At 34.7% G+C, this 14,640-nt stretch overlaps 1 protein-coding gene across 17 annotated transcripts in view; it reads right to left on the bottom strand.

Moving 5' to 3' along the window:
* Nucleotides 1-14,640, bottom strand: part of TRIQK (triple QxxK/R motif containing) — a 102,640-nt gene that overhangs the window by 39,527 nt on the left and 48,473 nt on the right. For 10 of the 17 annotated variants that reach the window (XM_044245317.1, XM_044245328.1, XM_044245315.1 and 7 more), the window contains one exon: nt 12,718-12,799. The exons of 1 other annotated variant lie outside the window; for it this stretch is intronic. In XM_044245317.1, coding sequence (XP_044101252.1) covers nt 12,718-12,799 — 82 coding nt within the window. Of the gene's footprint in view, nt 1-12,717; nt 12,800-13,693; nt 13,709-14,640 lie in introns of those variants that run through there. 6 more of the 17 variants (XM_044245322.1, XM_044245324.1, XM_044245326.1 and 3 more) reach the window with 2 other exon arrangements.

The raw sequence follows: 14,640 nt of genomic DNA, 5'->3' as shown, positions 1-14,640 counted from the left end.
CAACTTTATGAATACATTTTAAATTTTTTCATTCAGCTTTATCACTGAATATGTTACCTAGAGTTGCTCAAAAATATAGATCTATTAATCAATTTTAAAAAAGAGAGAAAATCATTAAAGATCCACTTAAATATAAAGCAACACAGAAGTTTTTTTAGGGACTTTTAGAAACATTCTAGAAGGTTATTTTTACATATTTGTATAACCTATCTCAGAGCATATTAAAGAAGGGTATATTTCCAATTCATTATATAAGTCTTGTATGACATTCAAACTAAAACTGAACAAAGATGGTAAGAGAATGGAGAGACATATGTCAATTTCATAAATAAAAAACAATGTGTAAAAAGTCATAAAATACCAGTAAACTGAAATCAACTGCGTATTTTTAAGAAATCAAAACAGATATTTGCAAATGACAGTACAGACAAAAGGTTGATATCCAGGATCTATAAAGAACTTCTGAAACTCAACACACACAAAACAGACAATCATATAAAAAAATGGGCAGAAGATATGAACAGACACTTCTCCAATGAAGACATACAAATGGCTATCAGACACATGAAAAAATATTCATCATCACTAGCCATCAGGGAGATTCAAATTAAAACCACATTGAGATACCACCTTACACCACTTAGAATGGCCAAAATTAGCAAGATAGGAAACAACATGTGTTGGAGAGGATGTGGAGAAAGGGGAACCCTCTTACATTGTTGGTGGGAATGCAAGTTGGTGTAGCCACTTTGGAGAACAGTGTGGAGATTCCTCAAGAAATTAAAAATAGAGCTTTTCTATAACCCTGCCATTGCACTACTGGGTATTTACCCCAAAGATACAGATGTAGTGAAAAGAAGGGCCTTCTGTACCCCAATGTTTATAGCAGCAATGGCCACGGTCAGCAAACTGTGGAAAGAACCAAGATGCCCTTCAGTGGACGAATGGATAAGGAAGATGTGGTCCATATACACTATGGAGTATTATGCCTCCATCAGAAAGGATGAATACCCAACTCTTGTAGCAACATGGACAGGATTGGAAGAGATTATGCTGAGTGAAATAAGTCAAGCAGAGAAAGTCAATTATCATATGGTTTCACTTATTTGTGGAGCATAACAAATAGCAAGGAGGACAAGGGGAGATGGAGAGGAGAAGGGAAATGAAGGAAATTGGAAGGGGAGGTGAACCATGAGAGATTATGGACTCTGAAAAACAATCTGAGGGTTTTGAAGGGGTGGGGGGTTGGAGGTTGGGGGATCCAGGGGTGGGTATTGGAAAGGGCACGTATTGCATGGAGCACTGGGTGTGGTGCAAAAATAATGAATACTGTTACGCTGGAAAAATAAAAAATTTTAAAAAAAGAAATCAAAACAAAATAAGATTTATATCAGCAATGAAAAGAGAGTTTAGAAAATCCATTAATAAAATTTGACAAAATAATATTCTTCTGATAGAAAAAATCTTCAATTAAATTCAACTTACTTTATTACTTTAAAAAATGAAAAAAAAAAACTCTTAATAAACTAAGAACAAAGGGGAATTTCCTCAGCTCAACAACAAATATGTACCAAAAACCTAGAAATAACATCACATATAATGGCAAAATGACTGAAACATATCCTTTAAAGTTAGGAATAGAATATGAATATTTCTATTTCTAACTGAAAAACACAACATAACAAGATATAAAAGATTAAATGCAAGAATTAAAATTTTTTAAAGTATACCTATTAGAAAACTATCTTTTCAGAAAATTAAAGAGAAATTACAAATTATTACAACTAACAAGAAAAGGTATCCAATTGTTCATATATTCTTATCTGGATAAAATGACAAAGCAGAAAAACTCACCACTAAAAAAAAAAAAAAAAAAAAAAAAAAAAAAAGACCAAAAGGCAGTACCAATGGCTAGGAACCTCATCAATAAGGACATTGGTAATATGTCAGAACTAGAGTTCAGAAGGATGATTATCAAGGTGCTAGCTGGACTTGGAAAAGACATGGAAGGTATTAGAGAAACCCTTTCTGTAGAAATAAAAGAACTAAAATCTAACCAAGTTAAAATTTAAAAAGCTATTAATGAGGTGTAATTTAAAAAATGAAGGCTCTTAATGCAAGGATAAATGGGGCAGAAGAGAGAATTAGTGATATAGAAGACAAAATGATAGAGAATAAAGAAGCTAAGCAAAAGAGAGGCAAACAACTACTGGACCATGAAGGAAGAATATGAGAGAGAAGTGATACCATAGGATGAAACAATATTAGAATTATTGGGATCCCAGAAGACGAAGAAACAGAGAGGGGGCAGAAGGTATATTGGAACAAATTAAAATAGAGAATTTCCCTAATACGGCAAAGGGAAAAAGCATCAAAATCCAGGAGGCACAGAGAATCCCCCTCAAAATCAATAAAAATTGGTCCACACCATGTCATCTAATAGTAAAACTTACAAGTCTTAGTGACAAAGAGAAAATCCTGAAAGCAGCATGGGACAAGAGGTCTGTAACATACAATGGTAGAAACATTAGATTGACAGCAGACTTATCCACAGAGACTGGGCAGGCCAGAAAGGACTGGCTTGATATATTCAGACCACTAAACATCAAATATATGCAGTCAAGAATACTATATCAAGCTAGTTGTCATTGAAAATAGAAGGAGAGATTAAAAAGCTTCCAGGACAAAAAAAAAAACTGAAAGAATTTGCAAACACCAAAACAATCCTACAAGTAATATTGAAAGGAGTCTTCTAAGCAAAGAGAGAGCCTAAAAGTAATAGATCAGAAAGGAACAGAGACAATATACAGTAACAGTCACCTTACAGGCAATACAATGGCACTAAATTCACATCTTTCAATAGTTACCCTGAATGTTAATGGGCTAAATGCCCCAATCAAAAGATACAGGGTATCAGAATGGATAAAAAAAAAAAATAAGACCCACCAATATGCTGTCTACAAGAAACTCATTTTAGACCCAAAGACACCCCCAAATTTAAAGAGAGGGGGTGGAAAACAATCTACCATCCTAATGGACATCAAAAGAAAGCTGGGGTGGCAATCCTTATATCAGATAAATTAGATTTTAAGCCAAAGACTCTAATAAGAGATGAGGAAGGACACTATATCATATTTAAAGGGTCTGTCCAACAAGAAGATCTAACGATTTTAAATATCTATGTCCCTAATACAGGAGTAGCCAACTACATAAAGCAATAACAAAATCAAAGAAACACATTAGTAGTAATAAAATAATAGTAGGGGATTTTAATACCCCCTCAATGAAACAGACAAATCAGTTAAGCAAAAGATCAACAAGGAAATAAAGGCTTTAAATGACAAAGTGGACCAGATGAATATCACAGATATATTCAAAACATTCCATCCCAAAGCAACAGAATACACGTTCCTCTCTAGTGCACATGGAACATTCTCCAGAATAGATTACATCCTGAGTCACAAATAAGGTCTCAACTGGTACCAAAAGACTGAGATCATTCTCTGCATATTTTCAGACCACAATGTTTTGAAGCTAGAGCTCAATCACCAGAGGAAAGTTGGAAAGAACTCAAATACATGGAGGCTAAAGAGCATCCTACTAAAGAATGAATGGTCAACCAGGAAATTAAAGAAGAATTGAAAAAATTCATGGAAACAAACGAAGATGAAAACACAACTTTTCAAAATCTTTAGGACACAGCAAAGGTGACCCTGAGAGGAAAGTATATAGCGATACAAGTCTTTCTCAAGAAACAAGAAAGGTCTCAAGTATACAACTCAACCCTGCACCTAAAGCAGCTGAAGAAAGAACAGCAAAGGAAACCTAAACCCAGCAGGAGAAGAGAAATCATAAAGATCAGAGCAGAAATCAATGAAATAGAAACCAAAAGAAATAGTAGAACAAATCAACAAAACTAGGAGCTGGTTCTTTGGAAGAATTAATAAGATTGATAAGCCCCTGGCCAGAATTATCAAAAAGAAAAGAGAAAGGACCCAAATTAATACAATCATGAATTAAAAAGGAGAGATCACAACCAACGCCAAAGAAATACAAGCAATTATAAGAACATATTATGAGCAACTATACACCAGCAAATTTGACAACCTGGAAGAAATGGATGCATTCTTAGAGACATATAAACTACCAAAACTGAACCAGGAAGAAATAGAAAACCTGAACAGACCAATAACCAGTAAGGAGATTGAAGCAGTCATCAAAAATCTCCCAAAATCAAGAGCCCAGGGCCAGATGGCTTCCTGGAGGAATTCTACCAAACACTTAAAGAATTAATACCTGTTCCCCTGAAACTGTTCCAAAAAACAGAAATGGAAGGAAAACTTCCAAACTCATTTCATGAGGCCAGCATTACCTTGATTGCAAAACCAAAGACCCTGTCAAAAAGAATTACAGATCAATATCCTTGATGAACATGGATACAAAAATTCTCACCAAAATACTAGCCAATAGGATCCAACTGTACATTAAAAGGATTATTCACCATGACCAAATGGAATTGATTCCTGGGCTGCAAGGATGGTTCAACATCTACAAATAAATCAATTTTATATAATACATTAATAAAAGAAAGCACAAGAACCATATGATACTCTCAATAGATGCTGAAAAAGAATTTGACACAGTACAGCATCATTTCTTGATCAAAACTCTTCAAAGTGCAGGGATAGAGGGAACATTACCTCAATACCATCAAAGCCATCTATGAAAGCCAACAGCAAATATCATTCTCAATGGGGCAAAACTGAAAGCTTTTCCCCTAAGATCAGGAACACAGCAGGGCTGTCCACTATCACTAATGCTATTCAACATAGTACTAGAGGTCTTAGCCTCAGCAATCAGACAACAAAAAGAAATAAAAGGCATCCAAATCAGCACAGAAGAAGTAAAACTCTCAGTCTTTGAAGATGACATGATACTTTATGTGGAAAATCCAAAAGACTCTACTCCAAAACTGTTAGAACTCATAAAGGAATTCAGTAAAGTGTCAGGATATAAAATCAATGCATAGAAATCAGTTGCATTTCTATACACCAACAACAACACAGAAGAAAGAGAAATTAAGGGGTCGATCTCATTTACAATTACACTCAAAACCATAAGATACCTAGGAATAAGCCTAACCAAAGAGGTAAAGAATCTGTACACAGAAAACTATAAAGTACTCATGAAAGAAATTGAGGAAGACACAAAGAACTGGAAAAACATTCCATGCTCATGGATTGGAAGAACAAATATTGTGAAGTGTTTACGCTACCTAAAGCAATCTACACATTTAATGCAATTTTTATCAAAATATCATCAATGTTTTTCAAGAAATGGAACAAATAATCCTAAAATTTATATGGAACCTAAAAAGACTCCGAATAGCTGGAGGAATGTTGAAAAAGAAAGCCAAAGTTGGTGACATCACAATTCCAGACTTCAAGCTCTATTACAAAACTGTGATCATCAAGACAGTACGGTACTGGCATAGAAACAGATACATAGATCAATGGAACAGATTAGAGAGTCCAGAAATAGACCTTCAATTTTAATGTCAACTAACCTTCGACAAAGCAGGAAAGAATGTCCAATGGAAAAAAGACAGTAATCTTCAACAAATGGTGTTGGGAAACTTGGGACAGCCACATGCAGAAAAATGAAACTGGGCTATTTCCTTACACCACACACAAAAATAGACTCAAAATGGATGAAAGACTTCACTGTGAGACAGTAATCCAACAAAATCCTTGAGGAGAACACAGGCAGCAACCTCTTCGACCTCAGCTGCAGCAACTTTTTCCTAGAAACATTGCCAAAGGCAAGGGAAGCAAGGGAAAAAATAAACTACTGGGACTTCATCAAGATCAAAAGCTTTTGCACAGCGAAGGAAACAGTCAACCAAACCAAAAGACAACTGACAGAATGGGAGAAGATATTCACAAATGATATATCAGATAAAGGGCTAGTATCCAAAATCTTTAAGAACTTATCAAACTCCACATCCAAATAACAAATAATCCAATCAAGAAATGGGCAGAAGACATGAACAGACATTTCTGCAAAGTAGACATCCAGATGGCCAACAGACACATGGAGAAGTGCTCAACATCACTCCGCATCAGGGAAATACAAATCAAAACCAGAATGAGATACCACTTCACACCGGTCAGAATGGCTAAAATTAACAAGTCAGGAAATGACAGATGTTGGTGACAATGCAGAGAAATCCTCCTCCTCCTGGAGGTTCCCCTCCTACACCACTGGTGGGAATGCAAGCTGGTGCAGCCACTCTGGAAAACTGCATGGAGCTTCCTCAAAAAGTGGAAAATAGAGCTACCCTATGACCCATTAATCACACTACTGGGTATTTACCCCAAAGATACAAATGTAGTGATCAGAAGGGGCACGTGCACCCATATGTTTATACCAGCAATGTCCACAATAGCCAAACTATGGAAAGACCTAGATGTCCATCAACAGATGAATGAATAAAGAAGATGTATATATATATATATATATATATATATATATATATATATATATATATACACACATACACAATGGAATACTATGCATTCATCAAAAGAAACAAAATCTTGCCATCTGCAATGACATGGATGGAACTAGAGGGTATTATGCTGTGCAAAATAAGTCAATCAGAGAAAGACAATTATCATATGATCTCTCTAACATGAAGAATTTGAGAGGCAGGGCAGGAGGTTGTGGGGGGTAGGGAAGGAAAAAATGAAACAAGATAGGATTGGGAGGGAGAAAAACAGTAAGAGATTCTTAATCTTACAAAACAAACTGAGGGTTGCCAGGGGAAGGGGGTTATGGAGAGGGTGGTTGTGTTATGGACATTAGGGAAGGTATGTGCTATGGTGAGTGCTGTAAAATGTGTAAGCCTGATGATTCACAGACCTGTACCCCTGGGGCAAATAATACATTATTTGTTAATTTAAAAAAAAAAACAAAATAAAATAAAGATAGAGGGAACATACCTCAAAAACATAAATGCCATATACAAAAGACCCACAGCTAATATCATCCTTAAAGGGGAAAAACTGAGAGCTTTTCCTCTATGATCAGGAACAAGAACGGGATGTCCACTCTCACCATTGTTATTTACCATAGTACTGGAAGTCCTAGCCTTATCAGTCAGACAAGAAAAAGAAATAAAAGGCATCCAATTGCCAAGGGAGAAGTCAAACTCACTATTTGCAGGCATGATATTCTGTGCAGAAAACCTGAAAGACTCCACCAAAAAAATTGCTAGAACTGATACACGAATTCAAGAACATTACAGAACACAAAATCATCTGCTGCATTTCTATACACCAATAATGAAGAAAGAAATAAAAAACAAGGAGTTGAGCCCCTTTATGACTACAGCAAAACCCAGAAGATATCTAGAAATAAACCTAACCAAAAACGTAAAAGATCCATACTCTGGAAACTATAGAACGCTTATGAAAGAAATTGAGGAGGATACAAAGAAATGAAAAAACATTCCATCCTCACAGATTGGAAGAACAAATATTGTTGAAATGTTGACACTGGCTATAGCAATTATTTACTAGACAAGGAAAAGAAAAGCAAAAATGAACTATTGGTAATCCATCTAGATAAAAAGCTTCTGCACAGAGAAGGAAACCATCAACAAAACTAAAAGGCAACCTATGGAACGGGAGAATTTGATATGCAAATGACGTATCAGATAAAGGGTTAGTTTCCAAAATCTATAAAGAGCTTATCAAACTCAACATGCAAAAAATAAATAATCCAGTTAAGAAATGGGCAGAAGACATGAATAGACATTTTTCCAAGGAAAATTCCATTTCTATTATGTATACACACACACACACACAATGGTATATTATTTAATTACTCAGGCATCAAAAAGAATGAAATCTTGCCATTTGCAATGATGTGGATAGAGCTAGAGGGTATTATGCTAAGCGAAATAAGTCAGTCAGAGAAAGACAAATATTATATGATTTTACTGATGTGTGGAATTAATTTAAGAAACAAAATGGGGGGGCGCCTGGGTGGCTCAGTGGGTTAAGCCGCTGCCTTCGGCTCAGGTCATGATCTCAGGGTCCTGGGATCGAGTCCCGCATCGGGCTCTCTGCTCAGCGGGGAGCCTGCTTCCTCCTCTCTCTCTCTGCCTGCCTCTCTGCCTGCTTGTGATCTCTCTCTGTCAAATAAATAAATAAAATCTTTAAAAAAAAAAAAAAAAAGAAAAGAAACAAAATGGGTGGGGGGAACCAAGAAACAGGCTCTTAACTATAGAGAAGAAGCATGGTTAGCAGCGAGAGGTGGCTGGGGGATAGGTTAAATAGGTGATGGGAGTTAATGAGGAGCACTAGGTGTTGCATGGAAGTGTTAAATCACTAAATTGTACACCCAAAACTAATACTACAGTATATGTTAACTACCTGGAATTTCAATAAAAAATTTTTAAAATGTTATGTTAATATCATAAAAGAAAGAAACAGAACTTGCCACAAGTAGACATACACTCTAAGAAATTCCAAAAAATGTTCACCAGGCACAAAGAACATGATTTCAGATTTTAGGTCTGGGATGTAAATGAGAATTAAGAGCAGGGTAGTGGTAAATATGTACATAATTGTATGAGCTTTGACTGAATGAACTGTAATAGAAATGTCTTAGGAATTTTAAAAATAGAATTAAGAAATGGAAGCTTCATATTTTGGTATTTCTAAATTAGGGGCAGAGAGAGGTCCCTCAAACTCTCCTGATAGCCAAAGTGCTATTATTCTGTCAATTCCATGAACTCAGATCTTGTGACTCAATTATCTTTACATATGCCAGTACCTAATATAGTCTTCAACCCTAGAAAAGTGGTATAGTAAAGGGATTATGTGGTCATTACTTGGAATTGAATCCTGGCTATACTTTCTACCAATTGTAGAACCTTGGAAAACTTCTTTAACCCATCTGTGCCAAGTCTTCCTGATATGTATAATGGAGTTATATAATAGTAGTTGCTTTTTTACCTATTATGAAAATAAAATAAGATGTGCCTGGCACAAGATGCTTAATACTGTCAGCAACTTATATTATGTATGAAAATAGAGATCTACAGGTAAATTAGTTGTGTTTTATAATGATTAACCTCATACATATATTGTTTAGCTTGACATACTTAATGACATATACTTAGAATATATCTTAATTATGTTAAAGCAGTTTTTAAAATTCTCCTCCAATCTTGAAATAATTTATCCCTAGAATAATACAAGCTATATTGGGCAATCTCTATTCATATGATATTATATCTGAAGAAAATTTATTTCTCCTTTAAGCCAGAAATATTTCAGAATATTGTTTTTCTTAGGTGCATTGCCTTGAAATCGAGAAGGTACTTCATCTTCACTACACATTTCAAGTTCACACTAGAGTAATTAAAACAGTGTCCCTTTAATATGAGGATTCTGTATCTACAAGGTGTTTCCAGTCATTAGCCCATTTGATTCTTACCTGAGCGAAGAATATTGTAAAGAAAGCTTTTATGAAAGCCATTAATCATTGTCATTTAGTACATAATTGAAAAGGCAAACTTTTAGCAGAATATAAATTAAACAGTGATATTAAAATCATCATTCAAAAAATGGCACTGGTATTGGTATTACTAAATATAGTTATTGACTGACCATACAAAAATTATATAAATAAGTGAGATTTCATAACAAGAGGACATTGCACACATGTAATACCACTATTCTTTGTGAATGATTATTAAGTAGCAATTGAATTAGCTTAAAAAAACACTATGATACTATTTTATTTATATATTTTATATATTTTTTATATATTTATTTTATATATTTTATATAATATATAATAAAAATGTTATATTTATTATATATATTTATATATTTTTTCTTACCACCAATACTGAAATATCTCTTCAGGATAATTATGGCTGATTTATTCCCTCCTCACATTTTTTATCAGATCTGGGAAACATCTGCATAGGACTCCATTTAAGGGAGACAGTGCTGGAGATAAATCTATCATCATCAGTATGAGCTCAGTCTTGTGGTATTTTCTAACTGTGATACAGAAAATCAGATAATCCTTCCTTGACAAAATCCTTGAATTAGTTAATATCTTAATTAGTTTTTATTAATTTACTAGTCAGTATCTTTTCTATTCCATTTCTCTATCTTTACAAAAAACTTATATATATCATAATATTCTATGGTATATGCATAAAAATCTTAACTCAGTCCATTATCCTTAAAAGTAGTGAACAAAAACATCATCACTCTTTTACTTTTAATATACTGTGTTTGATTATGATTACTCTGTTTGTAAAATACACAGGATAACTCATATCCATGCAACACTCTAGTTTACAAACTGGTCTGACACTTCTTATGGATCTCCAAAGAACCTTGTGAGACAGGTGGATCTTGTGCAGCTAATATTTTCAAGAGGAAGTAAAACAGGAAAGAGAACTTTGTATGGGAATATAATGCATATCACAGCACTCTCTGAACAGTTTAGTATAAGAAAAGGGTGGAGGCCTCATAATTATATTACTTTGTCTCATCTTTTCTTGGCTCTAATAAATATGAATAGAAGTAAATAAAAGATATGCCATGTTTATAAAAGAGAAGAATTTAGATTTTAATATCTAATCTCCAAAGTTGATAGATAAAAGTCAATTTCAATAAAAACTTTGCAGGCTACTTATTTTTTTATTTTAGAAAAAATTCATCTGTGGTGATAGAAATCTGAACAGTAGGTGCATATGAAGGTAGGTAGAGACTGACTGGAAGCAGATATGAAGAATTGCCTGAGAAAATGGAAATGCTTCTATTTTGATTGGCATTTCTGGTTACATGGGTATGTAACCATGGTATGTTACATGGGTATGTATACTTGTCAAAATTCTAAGAATTGTGTGAAATAAGTCAAGCAGAGAGAGTCAATTCTCATATGGTTTCACTTATTTGTGGAGCATAACAAAAAGCATGGAGGACATGGGGAGTTAGAGAGAAAGGGGTTGGGGTAAATTGGAAGGGGAGGTGAATCATGAGAGACTATGGACTCTGAAAAACAATCTGAGGGGTTTGAAGTGGCTGGGGGGTGGGAGGTCTGGGTACCAGGTGGTGGGTATTATAGAGGGCACGGATTGCATGGAGCACTGGGTGTGGTGAAAAAATAATGATACTGTTATGCTGAAAATAAATAAATTTTTAAAAAATAGCCAAAAAAAAAATTCTAAGAATTGTATATTTAAGAGTTGGATTGTGAATTGATCCATGATATGGCTATTCTTTATGTGGTTAGCATATCTCATTTGATCAGAGACTTTAATCTGATAAATCAGTCCTGTTTAAACACAAAAATAACACAGCAACCTGCACTATTTATTTATCAGACATCCTCTAAGTGAAGGAAAGAGGAATATACCCCCCCAAAGACAATCAAACATCATAAACCATCCCTCAAGAAATTTAATCCAGTTAGAAATACTTTTTTAAATTTGCTTTTATCTGACAACCAGTTAGATGAGTTAGGTCATTTTGTAAGACTTTCAATTTCATTTTTTTTATTGTAATATTGCTTGTTTTGTTTTTATTTTTGTTTATTCAGATTTCTTCTTTCACGAATTGCTTCTTCATGTTTTGTACCCATTTTACTGGTGGATTTCCAGACTACTTTGTTTATTTACTTATAGTAGGATTTTATTTTTCTACATATAAATCTTTAATTGGTTATATATATTCTAAATATTATTTAATATTCCTTTCATTTTGCACTGCTTTTGTTTTATAGAAATATCTTTATGGTGTGCACCTTATAGATCACATTTATAAAATGGTATCAATAATTTCTTTTGGTATCAATAATTTCTACATATTTTCTGTCTTCTATTGTAACTTCTCTCTTTATCCTTCAGTTTTTTAGAAGATGTTTTTTTACTAACTGCTATTTTTTTATTTCCAAAGTAGGAATGAATGGAAGTGAGTAGGAATATGTAAAAAGAGAGAGTGCAAGATGGGAAAGGGTAGGTTAGCTTTTTCGCTTCTAAACGATTTCTGATTTACTACACTTTGCTCAAAGTTGTAATTATAGGATACAGATTCTTTAAAATTGGGGGAACTTGGTTTGTGACTTTGTATGTGGGTAATTTTTTATAAATACTTCATGTGCTCTTGAAAGGAATGGGTAGAAAATCTTGTACTTAGAGCATAATCTAATATAAGTAAGCTTTCTGTTATTTTTTTATGTTGACTAGTCGACTTTTCTCTAGCCCACTATCTTACTAAAGTAAAATTTTGAAGAAGAATTTCAGGCTTATCAAATTATTGTCATTGAGTCAACAAAATTAAAAGTTTTTACATGGATAAAAATAAATGATTTAATAGATACTAATACTAAAAATACCATATAAGAATATCTGGCCTTAAGAAAAATAATAAAATGTATTTTTGATTGTATTAAATTAATAAAAATTATAAGAGCTCTGAAAATCACAAGTACACAAAGCGTATTTCTCTACTGGTAAGCAGGCTACACTTATTTTTTGATCTTTAAAAATATATAGTCCTTCATTATCCATACTCTGTGTATCATATGTATTAAGGAAAAGTTATTTTCTTAATATCACACATCATTCTTTTTTCTTTATCTTAATTCCCAGGAATGTATCAAAGGGAATTCATTGCTTACCAATTTGCTTTCTGTACTGATCAACAGGAAGTTTTACAGTAGAGGCATCTTTTCTACCCATCGTTGATCTCCAAAATGCCTGCTGCAAAAAAAGAAAATAATTATGATAAAATCCTAAAAAATCAAAAGGACTATCTACAAACTTCAGGAATAATTTATTCCATAAAATTCATTTTTAAAGCAATGGGTAAAAATGTCTTTGACTATTCCCATTAGATATCAGTAAAGAACACAAATTCTTTCAAATAAATTATCAAGGATATAATTGCTGGTAATTAAATTTCCCAATTATTTGTTTTTTGTAACATTCATTTTATCAAGTACTATAAATACTCAATTAAACCAAACTGTTAAAAGTATTATCTGTAAATGTGAAAACCATGTACCATTGATTCAGATGGGTTAGGGTTGCAGGTATGCTCTTGGCAGGATGTTTCTTTCTAATTATCCATTCTGTTACACAAAATGTTTGAATCTCAAATACTTTGAATCTTGTTTTAAAAAGCATGACAGGGGAGGAGTCAAGATGGTGGAGAAGTAGCAGGCTGAGACTACTTCAGCTAGCAGATCAGCTAGATAGCTTATCTAAAGATTGCAAACATCTACAAATCCGTCGGCAGATCGAAGAGAAGAAGCATTCTAGAAACAGAGAATCAACCACTTTCTGAAAGGTAGGACTAGTGGAGAAGTGAATTCAAAGCGACGGGAAGATAGACCCCGGGGCGAGGGGTCAGCTCCTGGCAAGCGGAAGAGCAACAGAGCACAAAAATCAGGACTTTTAAAAGTCTGTTCCGCTGAGGGACATCACTCCAGAGGCTAAACCGGGGTGAAGCTCACGCGGGATCACCATGGCCTCAGGTCCCGCAGGGTCACAGAAGGATCGGGGGTGTCTGAGTATCGCAGAGCTTACAGGTATTAGAACGGGGAAGCCAGCTACAGAGACAGAGCCGACAGTGAGTTCACAGCTCGGGGTTACCTTGAACCGGTCGCAGGCTCAGTGAGCTCGGAGCGCGGCCGGAGGTCGGGCAGACGGGAGTTACTGGGCGCTGTTCTCTGAGGGCGCACTGAGGAGTGGGGCCCTGGGCTCTAGGCTAAACCCAGCCAGAGACCAGGAGGCTGCCATTTTTATTCCCATCCTCCGGAACTCAATGGAAAGCGCTCAGGGAACAAAAGCTCCTGAAAGCAAACCCCAGTGGATTACTCAGCCCGGCTCCTGGTAAGGGTGGTGAAATTACACCTGGGACAAAGACACTGAGAATCAATACAACAGGCCCCTCCCCCAGAAGATCAACAAAAAATCCAGCCAAGACCAAGTTCACCTACCAAGGAGTGCAGTTTCAATACCAAGGAGAGCAGCAGAATTCCAGAGGAGGAGAAAGCAAACCACGGAACTCATGGCTTTCTCCCCATGATTCTTTAGTCTTGCAGTAAATTTAATTGTTTTTTCTTTTTCAATTTTTTTTCTCTTCTTCTGCTAAAAATTTTTTTAACTTTTACACTTTTCTTTTTCAATGATTTTTAATTAGTTTATCTAATATATATTTTTTCTTTTTTATACTTTTTCTTTATTCGTTTTCTTTTTTTAATTGTTTCTTTTTTCTTTTCTTTTCTCTTCTTTTCTGAACCTCTTTTTATTCCATTTCTCCCCCCTCACGATTTGGGATCTCTTCTGATTTGGTTAAAGCATATTTTCCCGGGGTTGTTGCCAACCTTTTAGTATTTTACTTGCTCCTTCATATACTCTTATCTGGACAAAATGACAAGGCAGAAAAACTCACCACAAAAAAAAAGAACAAGAGACAGTACCGAAGGCTAGGGACCTAATCAATACAGACATTGGTAATATGTCAGATCTAGAGTTCAGAATGACAATTCTCAAGGGTCTAGCCGGGCTTGAAAAAGGCATGGAAGATATTAGAGAAA

The sequence above is a fragment of the Neovison vison genome, chromosome 4 (genome assembly GCF_020171115.1).
Source record: "Neovison vison isolate M4711 chromosome 4, ASM_NN_V1, whole genome shotgun sequence".
Lineage (NCBI taxonomy): Eukaryota > Metazoa > Chordata > Mammalia > Carnivora > Mustelidae > Neogale > Neogale vison.
The sequence above is the reverse complement of the archived record's forward strand: the minus strand, read 5'-3'. Positions and strand labels throughout refer to the sequence as shown.